Below are 14614 nucleotides of genomic sequence, written 5' to 3'. Positions count from 1 at the left end.
ACTCCTTGCTATTGTGAACAAAGCTGCAATGAACATGGGTGTGCATATATCTGCTTGGATGTCAGCTATGGTCTCTTCAGGGTATATTCCCCATACTGAGGTTTCTTAAACTGAGCTCTGTCTCTGCTTTTCAAAATAAGATTCCAAAAGTTTGTTGTCGTTGTTGGTTTATTTTCAATTTTCTTTTATTATTTTTTGTGTGTACCATCAAATCAGATGTGATTGGTACAGGAAGAGATTGCCCCTCCTTCTCCGGCAGAGCATCTGGTGGATTCAAACCTCATACCTCTGGGATTGCAGTGCAGCTTCCCGCCACTAGGCCATCAGAGCCTAGACTGCAAAAATTTAAGAAAGGAAAGAAATGGAGTTCTACCTGAAATAGTAAAAACTTATCTGGCACAAGTGGTCTAGGCTACTGCTTTTGTGAACCGTGTCTACTTGGTGAGCTACTTATTTCCTGCCCTCCCACCCCTGGATAAACTGAAGACTCTTGCCCAAAGCACGTCACAGGGCCTGGAAGATGTAAAAGGAAATACTCTACAGCAGGAGTCAGCCAACCTTTCTGATGCAACTACTCAAGTCTGCTGTTGTAGTGTGTACACAGTATCAGACAATGTAAACAAAAGAACCTGGCTCTGTACCAATACAATTCTATTTACAAAGAAAAATGTAGGTCAGGGGTATAGACCAGCCCTAGGGAATAAAGTCGGCTAACCCCTGATCCAGTCAATCCTGGTCCATTTTTAGATAGAGTTTCTTTGGGAGTGCTATAAGGCCCAGCTGGTTCCAAGGAAGATTCATGAGTCACCTGGAAGAGTACTATATTCTCCCCAATGCCTGTTAAGAGTCAAGACAGAGACCCAGGGCCTGGAAGTGTCTTTTCCAATCCCTATTTACCTAATTAGTCACTGGTCTTTCCTACCAGCCCCAAGGACTGCTCCCTAAGCCCTTCTAGAAGCTCCCTTGGGGCTGGACAGGTCAGGAGCGAGTTTACTCACATTGGGGTCCAGGCTCTCCTCCTCGGTGCTCACACCATTGTCATTGTCATGGTTGGTGGTTGCAGCAGCCTGGCTTAGCTGTTTCTCACTAAGTTCTTTCTGCTTTGCTTCCTTCTCTGCTATTTTCTTCTCAGCTTTCAGGCGCCTCTTGAGCTCACTGTAGGGAAGATGTGCATGTTTAATATAACAGCTGCTGGAAGAGTATCCACTTTGTCACACAGCCACTTATCAAAAATGCCAAGTGCTTGGGAAACTGCTCTGCTTAGTTCTACACCCCCAAGTTCAACTCCTCCTTCTAGTCACTTAGTCATTAAATCCTATAGGAGAAAGAGACAAAGGGCAGGGGAAATAGAATCTGAGCAAAAATACAAGAGATCTTTTTCAGGCTATTTCCTAGTCTCAGGATGCTGGTACTGAGTCCCAACTAAAACTAGGATGCACTAGGAAAAAGAAAATCCTACAAGTTATATTTATATTATAAATAGGGAGAAAAAGTTTTCATAAATATCAGTATGATAGGCTTTTTTCAAGCTAGTAAGACCAAGTACTCCTGGAAAATATGAGATGCTCTGGTCGCATACTAGGAACACAACTGGAATGTTATCCAGAAGGTTGGCAGTTTGAATCCTCCATCTGTTCCCTAGGAGAAAGATGGGAAGTCTGTTCCTGTAAAGATTTAGTTTTGGAAACTCAATGGCAGGTTGCTCTGGGTTGGAATCTACATGAGTGGAGTTTTTTTGGTTTGGAGAACATGAAGCTATTATAGGACCAGATCAGGCATTTGCTAGGCTAACAGTTGTATCTGGCACCGACCTCTCTCCAAAGAATCTAGAAGGGCCAGTCTTCTGAATTCAAGGACAATTTTTCCAAGAATGTCGTACAAAGCGGGGCAGTGTAGGCGATTATAAGCCTTTGGAGTCCCAATACCTGGAGCTAAATCCTTGTACTTTCATCTACCAATCAAGTGGTCTATAGTAAACTTGCTATTGGCCTTGAGTTCTTCATCTCTACTTGAAACAACACATTCTTCCACTCCATTGTTCTGGCAAAGACTAGAAACAGATGACTCTGCTCCTGGCATTGGTTTAGTAAGCAGTCATATTATTACTTACTCTAGGACTCCCCTCTCTGCCATTAGAACCCCCACTTCCTGCATCCAGGACAGGAACTATGACTATTCCAATGTATTTCTGGTCAAATTCCTCATTATCCAATTTTTTTCACCCCCTCATTATCCAAATTCTTGATATTTGTTACCTGTAACTTAAAGACCAAGCCAACTGAAATAATTTGCTATCATGTCTGACCTGAACTTGCTATCTGAATCCAGGAATCAAAGATTGAGAGGGACTACTCTTAAAGATCATTAACTGATCAGTCTTTCAAGCCCCTAGTGATTATCATTCTGAAATAGTGAACCATGAAAAATGCATTTTGTCTGGTTTTAGGGCACATACTAACATTTTCAATGAGTTTAAAATAAGTCAATTAAAACCAAAACAAGACTTAATTGAGTTTAACCTGACTGATCATCTTTTAAGTAGAACACGGATTTTGATGGCTTTAAGAGAGTGACTCTTTCTGAATATAGTATCTTTAATAATTGTGAGAGCAGCCTTCTTCGAACAGTATGCTGCTGTTGTTAGGTGACATTGAGTTGGGCACAACTCATAGCAACCATATGAACAACAGATCTGAACACTGCTAGACCTATGTAGTTCAGTCGATAAACATCTAAGGGGATCCATTCTTTGCTAGGATTAATAATAAATCTCTTCCCCTTCAACTACGTGTTGCTCTTTAGACCACATAGACTCTAAACATAATCGCAAAAGGCCCTAGGGATAACACTAAACACAGAAACCACATTAATCTCAAGAGCAAACAAAATATCAAGATAGGAAATGGAAAGTAACCTCATTAGATATTCCTTATTCATCCAAGAGTTCTAATTTCAGTGCTATCTATAGTAAGATCCACAAGCAACCCCCAAGAATCTAAGGAGAGAAAAGCCAGAGAGTTAAAAGACAGTAAGGAAGACTACTGATTTGGCTAGCAAAGCTCTCTGCTTCCTTAGCAAGGAGTCCAAATGGAACTAAGTAAGGGAAGACTTTTGCTCCTGGAGCAATAAAGAAGGTAATGGCACCAACCTTCTTTTATCAGAAAGTGGGTTGTCCTTGTGAAGCGCTGTGAAAGGAGCAAGTTGGCCCAGTTGCAGCTCCCTCTGACCCCACTGAGCCCAGGAGGTTTGGCGCAGGGACCCCCTAATAAGCCTGACGGCAGCTTGCGTCAACATGGCAGAATACCCTGGAACTAAGGTTTACCACCACCTAACGGGAAACACAGAGATGTGGTGTCAGATGGGACAGACAGTATACATACATCCAACCAGCTCTTCTGCTTTTAATGGGATAATACAGAGTGAAGTTTGCACTACTTTTTAGAGACCCTTTTAAGTGAAGACCCCCTTAACTGATAGTAGCACTGTAACACTATGCTGAAATCTGTGACAGTGTGGTTTTTTTTAAGTGCTGTTGTTATGTGCATCGAGTCGTTTGTGACTCATAGCGACCCTAAGTACAACAGCCCTAAACCGTGCTCTATCCTGTGCCAACTGCATTGCCTCTGACACACCCATCCCGATTACCCCAGTCACTGAATCAACCCACCTCATAGAGGGTCTTCCCCTCCTGCGCTGTCCCTCTACCCTACCAAGCATGATGTCCCTCTCAAAGGACCTGCCTCTCCTTACAACATGCCCAAAGTATGTCAGACGAAGCCCCAGAATCCTTGCCTCCAAGGAGTAGACTGGTTTAACCCTCTCTAGGTTGGATCTGTTTGTATTCTTGGCAGTCCATGGAACATGCAATACTCTTCTCCAGCACCACAGCTCAAAGGCGTCAATTCTCCTTCTATCCTCCCTAGTCATTGTCCAACTCTCTGATGCTAACAAGTGATTGCAAAGACCAAGGACACCTTAGTCTCACTTAGTCGCAGGCGCACCTTAGTCTCCAGAGAGAAACCGTTGCTCTTGAGTACTTTAGAGAGGTCCCTAACAGCAGACTTTCCCATTTAAGTCCTAGCTGTGTGTAAAAGGTGTATTTTCAGGGTAGCAAGTCAATAACAAGTCAATCAATGAATGGTTTAGGAGATATGCTCACATGATTACAGCACTATAGAAGAATGGGAGTCAGGATGTGAGAAATTGTTTCTAACGCCCTGAAGGGTGGCTCCTCTTGGAGGTGGAACACCGGCTAGCAAAGATAGGGAGCATGTAAAATGAGAGGCAGCATTACTAGCAACTGTAAGCTCCAGATGAAGCTTAAAAAAAAAGCCACACAAAAGCACCCAAGTCAAAGGTAAGAAGAGTTTGGAGTTCTGGGAACAAAGGATCATTTCAGGAAGAGTCTGGCTACATTATGCTCATATATTAATGCTGGAAGGCAACAAAATCTCAGGAATTATTCTTTACTGGGTTCAAACAAGTCAGAGGACCTTTCGGTTGGGATTTTGTCACCAGGGAAGGCAGTGTACGTATATTTTTTTTTTCTATAATTATATTTTATTAATTTTCATAAACATTTACAGAGATTTTGGGCTTCCACTCATTCATTGTTGCACTATTCTCTCTACCCTCCTCCCAGTTTGTTCTTGTCCAAATGCCACAGTGCTTGTCAAAGCCAGTTCTGATTAATCTTCTTTGTCAGTGTATCCTTTGCCATTCCCTATCACTCCTCCCTGAGAGAGACTTCACCCTGAGTCATAAGGAAAAGGGGACGGCGTATTCTCTTAGCTACTTCCTGCTGAAAAGGGACGCTGTGGGTTTCAGGGTGAAGATCTTCTCTCACTACTCTAAAAGGCCCCTTTGGCAGTAGGAAACACATAGACTATTATGGAGATTGATTTTGGAATTCAGATGCACTCTTATTGATTGTGCTTGGTATATTTTTAAATTGTGAGCACATGAAATAGTGCTCAACCGAGGTTTCATAAGAAGGATGCTCCAAAAACAGTTATGAAACAGGTACAAATGTTAATTTAACTAGTCACTAGAGTAATATTCCCTATCAACAGTAGATGCTTCTCACTAACACAAGGCAGGCAGCATGATGCGAAGTTAAGGACTTGATTTTAGATCTCTGCCCCATTCTGTGGATGAGTGTGAGGCCGGCCTTTGGTATGTATCCACACTCTGGCAAAGTGTGTAAGCACCTCGGGCTTCACTATTAAATTTGAGAAATGGACATTAACCCTTTCCCAGGGAGGCTACTATCCAAGTTAGACAGAAAGTCTGGACAATTCAAGCACAGTCCCTGGCACATAAGCAGTGACTCAGATTAATAAGTCAGGAAAGAGATTATTGATCAACCCCATCTGAAACTGGGAACCTTTCCAGCAAGGGACCTGACAGTTAAGCCCTTAAAATTACTGATGCATCAGATGAAGGTCCAACCGACTTCTTCTAAAGTACAAGAATTCCAAGACTAGGTAGGTTCCAAACACTTGAGTCAACCTCCTGGATCTCTTTCTACAGGAGCTATCAAATCATAAATCATAATTGTAAGCGTTTGCTTTTTCATTTTTCTAATGTATTTGGAGCATAATCCTGGAGGCACAAACATACATTTTCACGTGTTGAGTCCCTAGAACTATACACCCTTAAACACCGGGAGTCATTCATTGCATGTTATAACTTCTTTCCTAGCACGGAAAAAGCAGATCCTCAAATCAATGCTGATCTTCTGTGCAACAAATGAGTAATCCTGGTGGAGCAGGCGTGTAGCACTTAGTACACATAAACCACAGAAAGCGTGCCGTTAAAGGCGGAGAACTTTTGATTTCTTTGCCAACCTTCACACTCCACGATTTGGGACGGTTAACAAGCACAGGTCAGCACAGCTGTGTCCGGCTACACAAGCCCCGAGTCCTGCAGGGTCGCACGAGTTGGAATGCACTGAATGGCAACGAACAACTGTCAGGCTCGGGTGGCTCAACCACCCTCCGTCTGCTGACCCACGTGGGCAGTTGAAGGTTCTCCAAGAACCAAGTCAACGAAGACTGGAAGGTCTCTTTCGAAAATATCTGGCCATTTACAATTTCTCTGAACCTCCCTATGGGCGTGTAACTCAACACCAATAATCGCGTTTCCCAGAAAGAGCGGAAAAGTGTTAAGTTTCGCTTTTCTTTCCTCTGTCACCTCTCATCAGAAGCCATCTTCTACTACACACCGTCTCACGACATGATGGGGGGCCCCTGGCCAGCGCCGAAATCGGGGGCAGGACTAGATCGAGAAGCGGGGGACCCCCGAGTACTCTGGGGGTTGTAGTTTCCCGGCCGTTGCGGCTACGTCTCAGCATGTCCGCACCCCCTAGAGCCCGGAGGACCCCGGTACAGGCGCCGGGGAGCCACAAGGCGACTCCCAGCCCACATTCTCCGTTCACAGGGGCCTGAGGGCTCCGCAGCGATACTCACTTCTTACTCAGTTTTGGCTCGCCGCCGTCCACTTTTATCTCAGCCTCCTGCACCGCGGCCATCTTTCCCGAAGGCCCGACCTGAAAGGGACCAGGGTCCCCGACCTCCTTCCAGGGCGCCTCGGGAAGACCCGCCCCTTCCGGTCAGAGGGCTGGCGCCATTGGCGCTCGGCTGCGCCTGCGCAGAACTCGGCGGCCGCTGCCTCCCTGCGGGAGGGTGACCGCCGCGCGAGTCAGAAGCTGCGGCTGCGCAGGTGTCGGGTTTGGGCGATGGCGGAGGCTATGGATCTGGGCAAAGACCCCAACGGGCCCACCCACTCTTCGACACTGTTCTTGCGGGACGATGGCAGCTCCATGGCCTTCTACGTGCGGCCCAGCCCGGCCAAGCGGCGGCTGTCGACGCTCATCCTGCACGGCGGCGGCACCCTGTGCCGGGTGCAGGAGCCGGGCGCGGTGCTGCTGGCCCAGCCCGGGGAGGCGCTGGCCGAGGCCGCGGGCGACTTCATCTCCACGCAGTATGTCCTGGACTGCGTGGAGCGCAACGAGCGCCTCGCGCTGGAGGACTACCGCCTGGGCCCGGCAGCCGACCCGGCCCTGGAGGCCAAGGCCGAGGCCACCGCCGCCTCCGAGCCCGAGCCCGAGCCGCTCACGGGGCGGATCGCCTTCACCGAGGCCGACGACGTGGCCATCTTGACCTACGTGAAGGAAAACGCGCGCACGCCCAGCTCGGTGACCGGCATAGCCCTGTGGAAGGCGATGGAGAAGAGCGCGCTGACGCTGCACCCCTGGCAGGCGCTCAAGGACCGCTACCTGAAGCACCTGCGAGGCCAGGAGCACAAGTACCTGCTGGGCGACGCCCCCGTGAGCCCGGCCTCCCAGAAGCTCAAGCGCAAGGCGGAGGAGGACCCCGAGGCCGCCGACAGCGGGGGTGAGCCCTCGGCTGACCCCGGGGGGCGCGCAGAGGGGTCCTCCGACCTCCCCCACGCCCCCTGCAGCCCCGGCTCTCTGTGCTCCTCTGGGTTCAGCACCACCACCTCCCCCCTTTACAAGTTTTCATTCATTTACTCCTTCAGGAGCTAAAAGATACAAGGTTCAAAATGGAAAAGGTACAGAGAGGGTAGAAATATGCTGCCCTCCAGCAGCACGGAGACAGGGACGAATCTGGTGTATTGCAGAGCTAGTTAAGGGACTCCTAAAATCACAGACGCCCGTGTCCAGGTAGAAGCAGCCCCGACGGTGGGAGGACGGCAGACCTTTCCAGGTGTACGTTGGTGCCCTGGCTTCGCGGAATGCCGATTCACGGGTTCACATAGTCCCTGTCGCAAGTTTTCCAGGCCCCGCTTAGGAGATGAGGGCGCATTTTGTTGATTTCACAATTAGAATTAAGGTAGAGTTGGGACGGTAATGCAAAGCTTTTGAGATAATCGTCATGGCAACTTAAATCAACACTTCTGAGGGGAGCTCTGGTGGTCTAGTGGCAAGAAACTGCACTGCAATCCCAGAAGCGCACGGTTCAAATCCACCAGATGCTCTGCCGGGAAAAGGAGGGACAATCTCCTCCTGTACCAGTCAGATCCAATTTGACGGTATACACACACACACACACACACATAAAATAATAATAAAAAAATTAAAAAATCAACACTTCTGCTTTAAATAGTCATATTAGATTTCTCCTTCCTTGTGAATATTCCACCTAATGGTTGACATCAAGGGTGACATTTGTTTTTCCTTTTCAATGTGGTTAGTAGGAATTTTGGTTTTGGTGAAAGTGGCATTTTCAGGTTTATGGATTATTAAAAAATTCATTGTTGCACATTTTCTGCCCTCTTCTCCCTCCCCTCTTTGCAGTGCACCTCTTGTTTCAGATTGTTGTCATACATCCAATGCCTAATCAGATAATCTTTTTGGACAGTTCTTTCCCCCATATGTTTCAATGCAGTGTTCATTGTCTGTCCACACATTTCCTATCCTCTCAACAACCCCATGTCAGTCCTATTTTATTACTGTGGTGTTATGTATGATTACTTTTTTTTGAGTAGTGATTGTTTTGGGTTGTTTTTTTTAAATTTTATTATATTTTGTGTATGTACTGTCAAATTGGATCTGACTGGTGCAGGAAGAGATTGCCCCTCCTCCAGCAGAGCATCTGGTGGATTTGAACCGCAGGCCTCTGGGATTGAGTGGTGGTGATTATTAGGCGGTGTTGAGTAGGAAGGACTCATAGCTGACCACCAGCTGGCAATTGCAGAGGAGGAGATTGCCCATCTTCCTTCCTTAGAGCAGCTGATAGATTTGAACCAGTGGTAGCACAACTTCTTACCACTGTTTCACATTGTTATGTACCCTCAAGTCAGAACCCACCTATACCTGACCGTCCAGTGGGTTTTCAGAGGCAGGTAATCACACTGGAGGAGAGTGCCCATCCTTCTGCAGTACTGGAGACTGTCTTTGAGTTAGCAGTGAAGCCATGCCACCAGAGCTTTTGATGTCTTTTAATGTTGTCCAGGCGAGTACAACCCATAGTGACCCTATGAACAACAGATCTGACCCATCCTGTGCTGTCCTTATCATTTCTGACATTTCTGACATAGTCACACCTATCACTGCCATCACTGTCTCAGTCCACCTTGTTGAGGTTCTTTCTCTCTTTAGTTGACCTTCCACCCTTCCCAGCTTGATGTCTTTTTCCAAGGACATTGTAACAACATGCCCACAATATGTAGGACTTTCATCATCTTTCCCTCCTATCCTGACTGCACCTTCTCCAGGACATACTTGTTTGTTCTTTCAACATTCCATGGGATATTCACCACTCTTCACCAACACTACAGCTTGGAGGCATCCATTCTCCTGTCTTCCTTAGTCAGTGTCCTACTTACAGATGCATAGCAAGTAATTGAAAAGACTCTAGCTTTAATCAACTGACTTCGCTTGGAGATGTAGGTCCCTTACAGTCGACTTTCTCATCAAAGCAGGACTTCTTAACTGCTGTTGTCAGGGGTATTGGTTGTGGATCCAAGCAAGGTGAAATCACTAACAGCTTTGATCTTCTGTCTATCCTGATGTTGCTTGCAATGGTGGGGCAGGGGTCGTGGTGGTAATGTGCAGTCTCATTCCTGGCCCAGTGTCCACAGTGTGAGCACTGGGTGTGTCTGGTTTATGATTAGTGCTAATAGCTGTTATTCTCTTTAACAGAACCGCAGAATAAGAAAACTCCAGATTTGCCTGAAGAAGAGCCTGAGAAGGAAGAGATCAAGGAGAATGAAGAAGCAGTAAAAAAAATGCTTATAGAAGCCACTCGGGAGTTTGAGGAAGTTGTGGTATGTTCACACACACAGACACATTTCTTCCATGGTTTTCCCTACATCCATTCTTCTTTTTCCTTCCATTCTTCTCTAAGAAGGGAGGAGGGGCAAGAAGAGAATAAAAGAAGGTTTTACCCATTGATAGAAACAACTGCAGAGGGTTGACAGGTTGGGACAGGAGATGGAGGAGGAAGGTGAAGGAAAAGGGAGAATACAGTGAGGGTTTAGTAGGACAGTGTAAAAAATGGCATTTTACCTGTAAATGTTTATGAAAATTAATAAAATATAATTATAGAAAAAAGAAAAAAAAATGGCATTTTACAATGAAACGCATATGAGTAACGGAGTAAAAACCAATAGAAAAAGAGAATATTGAAAAATCATAAAGAAAATGAGCTGAAAAAGAAAGAAATTCTTTCTGGTACATAGCATAGACTGTAAACCTAGGGAAGTAAGGAGAAGTCAGGATGCAGGGAAGTGGAGAGCCGGATCCGGACCCTCGGCAGGACACTGAGTGTTTGGAAGGGCAATTTAAGAAGGTGTGGGAGGGAGAACAGGGATGGTTCTGTTTAAAAACACCTTGATCTCAATATAAGTATTTAAATAATATGGTTGTAGATTTACCCTAAAAATATTTTATGGGGGGGGTGGGCAAGGATAAAAGTGCAACAATGAATCATTGGAAACCCTAAGTCTCTGTAAACTTTCATTAAAACTAATAAAAAAAATTAAGAAGAGGTAAAAAAAATTTTTTTGTGATGAAACAACAGGAATATAATCCTTTAAATGTCTGTAGTAATTAGTAATGTTTTCTTTTTATCAAGTTAACATTTTGTGTATTTAAAGCCATTTTATTTTAATTTTATTTTAGCTCATCCATATGCACTGTGATCACTAATACTCTTAAAATAGTCTATCTAACAATAGCTACGGAGAATAGCCCTGGTGGCAGAGTGCTTGTTGTTTTGGGCTGCTTACTGGAGGGTTGATGACTTGAACTTACTGGGCTGGTCAGCAGGAGAAAGACGGGCAGTCTACTGCTGTTCAGATGTACAGCCTCAGAAACTGGGCACCAGGTTGCTGGGAGTTAGAACCGATTTGATGGCAGTGGGTTTTTTTGTAGAGAAGGCTAGGAAGCCATAAAATGATGATGGTAATTGAAAAAAAATCCAAATTATGTGTACATTTCTTTACCAAGTCAAAAGATCTTGTGAATGAACCTGAAAACTAAAGGAAAAAACCCCCAAAAAAACCTAACAACAAAAAAACTTCACTTCTCAAATTCACTGCTGTTGAGTCAATTCTAACTTCGAGCCACTCTCTGTTGGCTTTCCAAGGCTGTAAATGATAATGGAAGAGACCGCCTGCGCATCCGTGGAACTGCTGGTGCATTTGAACCATCAGCATGCTGCTGGTGGATTCACACTGGCAGAGATAGGCAACTTGATAAGAAATAAAGTTTCTCTAATTGGCAAGTAAAGGAATATACAAGAATGGACAAAATGTAAGGATTTGTTGCCTTTTATTATTGATATTATTTGATTCTATTATTATTATTATTGATATTATTTGGTTCAATTTCCACAAATTGTCAAATGCTCTGTTAGTCATTCGATTTGGCTCACGTACTTTCTAATATGCTGAAATGTTTTATGGCTTGGAAATGCTAATCTGTGTTTTAAATACTTACACATACAAGTTTGGTAAGAGCTGGGGCTCTAGTGGTGAGGAAAATAAATGTGATTTCTGCCGTTGTGAAATTTATAATTTAGCATTAAAGTTAAACATTTAACAAGTAGTCTAATGTGTGTCTCTATGCATACATTCTTTCATAGTCAGTCTAACTTCTGATATTCTTTTAGAACACCACATATACACTCTCATGCTTACATACATGCCTCCTTCCACCTGCATGCTGTGCCGTTGAGTCAAGTCTCCTGGATAATGAACCTAAGTGACAGAGTACAGCTTCCTCCTTGCATTTCCTAGACCGTCACCTCTATGGGAGCGGGTCATAGGTCTTGTCTTTTCTACCAGAAGCAGATGGTGGACTTGAGTAGTTGTCCTTTTTTGTTTTTGTTTTGGTGGGTTCCCCACTCCCCGCCCCCCCGCTTTTTATTGTAATTTAGTGAAAGTTTACAGAAAGGTTGGGTTTTCATTCATTCATTAATAGCAGTTAACCTTGTGCACCCAGGGCTCTGTCCACGCACACCTGTAAGCATGTACACCTAATACAGATTAGTATTAGGAAAAAGGCCTCGATCATATTGGAGGAACTGAAGATAGCCCATTGTGATTGAACTGCAAAGGGTGGTTAGGCTGGGAAGTACCATATTTTAATAGAGCTTATGACTTGGTAATTAGGAATTGATCTTCGTCATTTTTTTTTGTCTAGGAGGAAGAGAATGAGAGCCCTGGTTTTGAAATACACATAACAATGTGTGATGGTGATCCACCCACACCCGAGGAAGACTCTGAAACACAGCCTGATGAGGAAGTCGAGAAAGTGTCTCAGCCCGAGGTGGGAGCTGCTATTAAGATTATCCGGCAGTTAATGGAAAAGTTTAACTTGGATCTGTCAACAGTTACACAGGCTTTCCTTAAAAACAGTGGTGAACTGGAGGCTACTTCGTCCTTTTTAGAGTCTGGACAGAGAGCTGATGGGTACCCTATTTGGTCCCGACAAGATGACTTAGATTTGCAAAAAGATGATGCAGGGACTCGAGATGCATTGGTTTCAAAGTTTGGTGCTCAGAATGTAGCCAGGAGGATTGAATTTCGAAAGAAATAATTGATAAGATAATGAGAAATGAAAGAAGGTATGGCAAGTAAGGAACTAAAAAAAAATGTGATCATTGAACTTTAATAACTGTGTGTTGGAACTAGCATTTACCTGTTGACCAATACTGCCATTGTTCCGATCCCTAGATTTTATAACCAAGGAGAGTTTGCAGGAGAATAAAAGTCAAAGCAGTTGGATCTATTTAGAGCTAGCCCACGCATGTGTTAGTCTGTTTCTGAAAGGAAAATCTTGTCCAGAGATAGATTATTCTACTTAGTAGTAGTCATTTTCTGGAACGGAACCCAAATATATTGGTGACAGAAGCTAGTGACACAGTGAAAGGAAGAAATTAGGAGCGAAAAGGAAGCAGAGCTGTTTTTAGGTAATGTGAGTAAAGCACCTCATGTTCCTTTCCAGAAGCCAATCTATTTTGTGATAGATTCCAAATCAAGAATCTAGAAATACAGGAAGAACATTACAGAGTCTTGAACATGGACCATCTGAAATGCTTGAATCTATTGGTACATCCCCTAGCGAGCTCTGATTTCTATACTTTCTTGAAAGTCAGTTATTGATTTTGTTAACTGACATTTGTGGACCTTGTTCCTTATCTGTTCTTTGAGCCTTTGTTGGTCTAGTTTCAAGTATGTGTTTAACTATAACTTAATTTTGTTTCACAAAATTATGCACACACACAACCTTAGATGGTCAAGAAAAAGAAACTGTTAAAAGTAATGTTCTGTTTTAAAGAAAAAAATAATGTGTTATTTATTGAAGATAATTTTGTGCGAAAGACTGTGTCCCAATTTAAAATTGAGTTAGTTGTTTGATTCCTATTTGTTGTGGTATAGTTTTCTTTTTTCATTATTGAAAATAAATACAACTGTGTATTTTTGTTTTTAACATGTGTTCTTTTTCCTATACTCAAAGTTGTTTAGGTATAAAGACCATGAAGGCACTAGTGTTCTGTGTTGTTATTACCCCAAATCAATCAAGTGGTTCTGTTTTAGAGCTAATAGAGTAGAAAATGTTAGCTCTGAACGGAACAAAGAGAGGATCTGGTGCACGGACTGTGAGAAGTAGCAGAGGAAGGTGAACTTAGAGCCAGAGGCAAAGAAGTGGATCAGGAACCAGCAAGAGTGTAACAGAAGGTGTCTGTGTCCCACCATATCCTCCAGTCACAGTGCCAGCAGTGCCTCCCACCAAAGGGTGTTCTGTTACAAGCCCTACTTAGGGCTCACTCTCTGCTTGAAGTACTGGGAGTTAATGCTCCTGGGAGCGGCCTGCAGCTCATGGTGAATGAAGATTAGAACATGCCCCACTTCCCTGCTAACCAGAGACAGTATTCAGTGGGTTATCTGAATGGAATAACACTATCAGAAGACCCAGGCAAGAATATACCGTTGACCCTCGAACACGTCCTTTCATCTCTCTGTCTGGGAGGTGTATGTAGGGGGAATAATTATCAAAAGTCTTTTTGGGAGCATAAAAATCAATACAAGTTCAGTGCCATTAACTGTGAAGATCTGCAGGTCTGTGCAAGCACACAGAGTAGGACTGCCCCTTAGAGTTTTCCCGGCTGTTACTTAACAGAAGCAGCTTGCCAGGCCTGTTTTCCGTAGTACCACTTGGTGGGTTCCAACCAGCATTGTTAGGTAAGCAGTGCATCACAAACGGTGCCAGGTAGGGACCTTCCCATACAGGTTAAATACTGCAAACCAGATTGTCAACACCAGAAATCAGTTTACAGATAGTCTCACAGCACACTACCCTCATGGAGCCGGGTTATCGGACGCAGGGTGAAAGGAGTGCCCTAGGCTCTTTACCCACCATCAGTCTGAAAAGCACAATTTAGCTCCTCCTTCCTGCCTGTAAGAGTTATTGATGAGAACTTGAATAGTCCAACTCAATGTCTTAAAAAATTTTCTAGACTTCCGGTGAAGTGCCCTGGTGGCTTCGTGGCAAGAAGTTGTGTTGCAGTCCCAAAGGCATGCGGTTCGAGGCCACCAGCTATTCCACAGAAAGATGGGCAGTCTCCTCCTGTAGGATTAACTG

The 14614-nt window shown here is 44.3% G+C and overlaps 2 protein-coding genes across 3 annotated transcripts in view; one reads left to right on the top strand and one right to left on the bottom strand.

Moving 5' to 3' along the window:
- Window positions 1–6557, bottom strand: part of KARS (lysyl-tRNA synthetase) — a 14313-nt gene extending 7756 nt beyond the window's left edge. The window contains exons 1-3 of one of the 2 annotated variants that reach the window (XM_006888823.1): window positions 6471–6557; window positions 3149–3328; window positions 999–1155 (exon numbers count right to left, since the gene is read on the bottom strand). In XM_006888823.1, coding sequence (XP_006888885.1) covers window positions 999–1155; window positions 3149–3294 — 303 coding nt within the window. In that variant the 5' untranslated portion in view covers window positions 3295–3328; window positions 6471–6557. The remainder of the gene's footprint in view (window positions 1–998; window positions 1156–3148; window positions 3329–6470) is intronic. The other variant, XM_006888824.1, reaches the window with a different exon arrangement.
- A 182-nt stretch (window positions 6558–6739) lies between these two features.
- TERF2IP (telomeric repeat binding factor 2, interacting protein) lies at window positions 6740–12568 on the top strand. Its single transcript, XM_006888822.1, has 3 exons — window positions 6740–7397; window positions 9668–9792; window positions 12176–12568. The coding sequence occupies exons 1-3, from the start codon at window positions 6740–6742 to the stop codon at window positions 12566–12568; spliced, it is 1176 nt and encodes a 391-aa protein (XP_006888884.1).
- Window positions 12569–14614: the final 2046 nt, after the last annotated feature.

Source organism: Elephantulus edwardii, unplaced genomic scaffold, assembly GCF_000299155.1.
Source record: "Elephantulus edwardii isolate Elephantulus edwardi_28Jun2011 unplaced genomic scaffold, EleEdw1.0 scaffold00072, whole genome shotgun sequence".
NCBI classification, from domain to species: Eukaryota; Metazoa; Chordata; class Mammalia; order Macroscelidea; family Macroscelididae; genus Elephantulus; species Elephantulus edwardii.
This window is presented reverse-complemented; position numbering and strand designations above follow the sequence as displayed.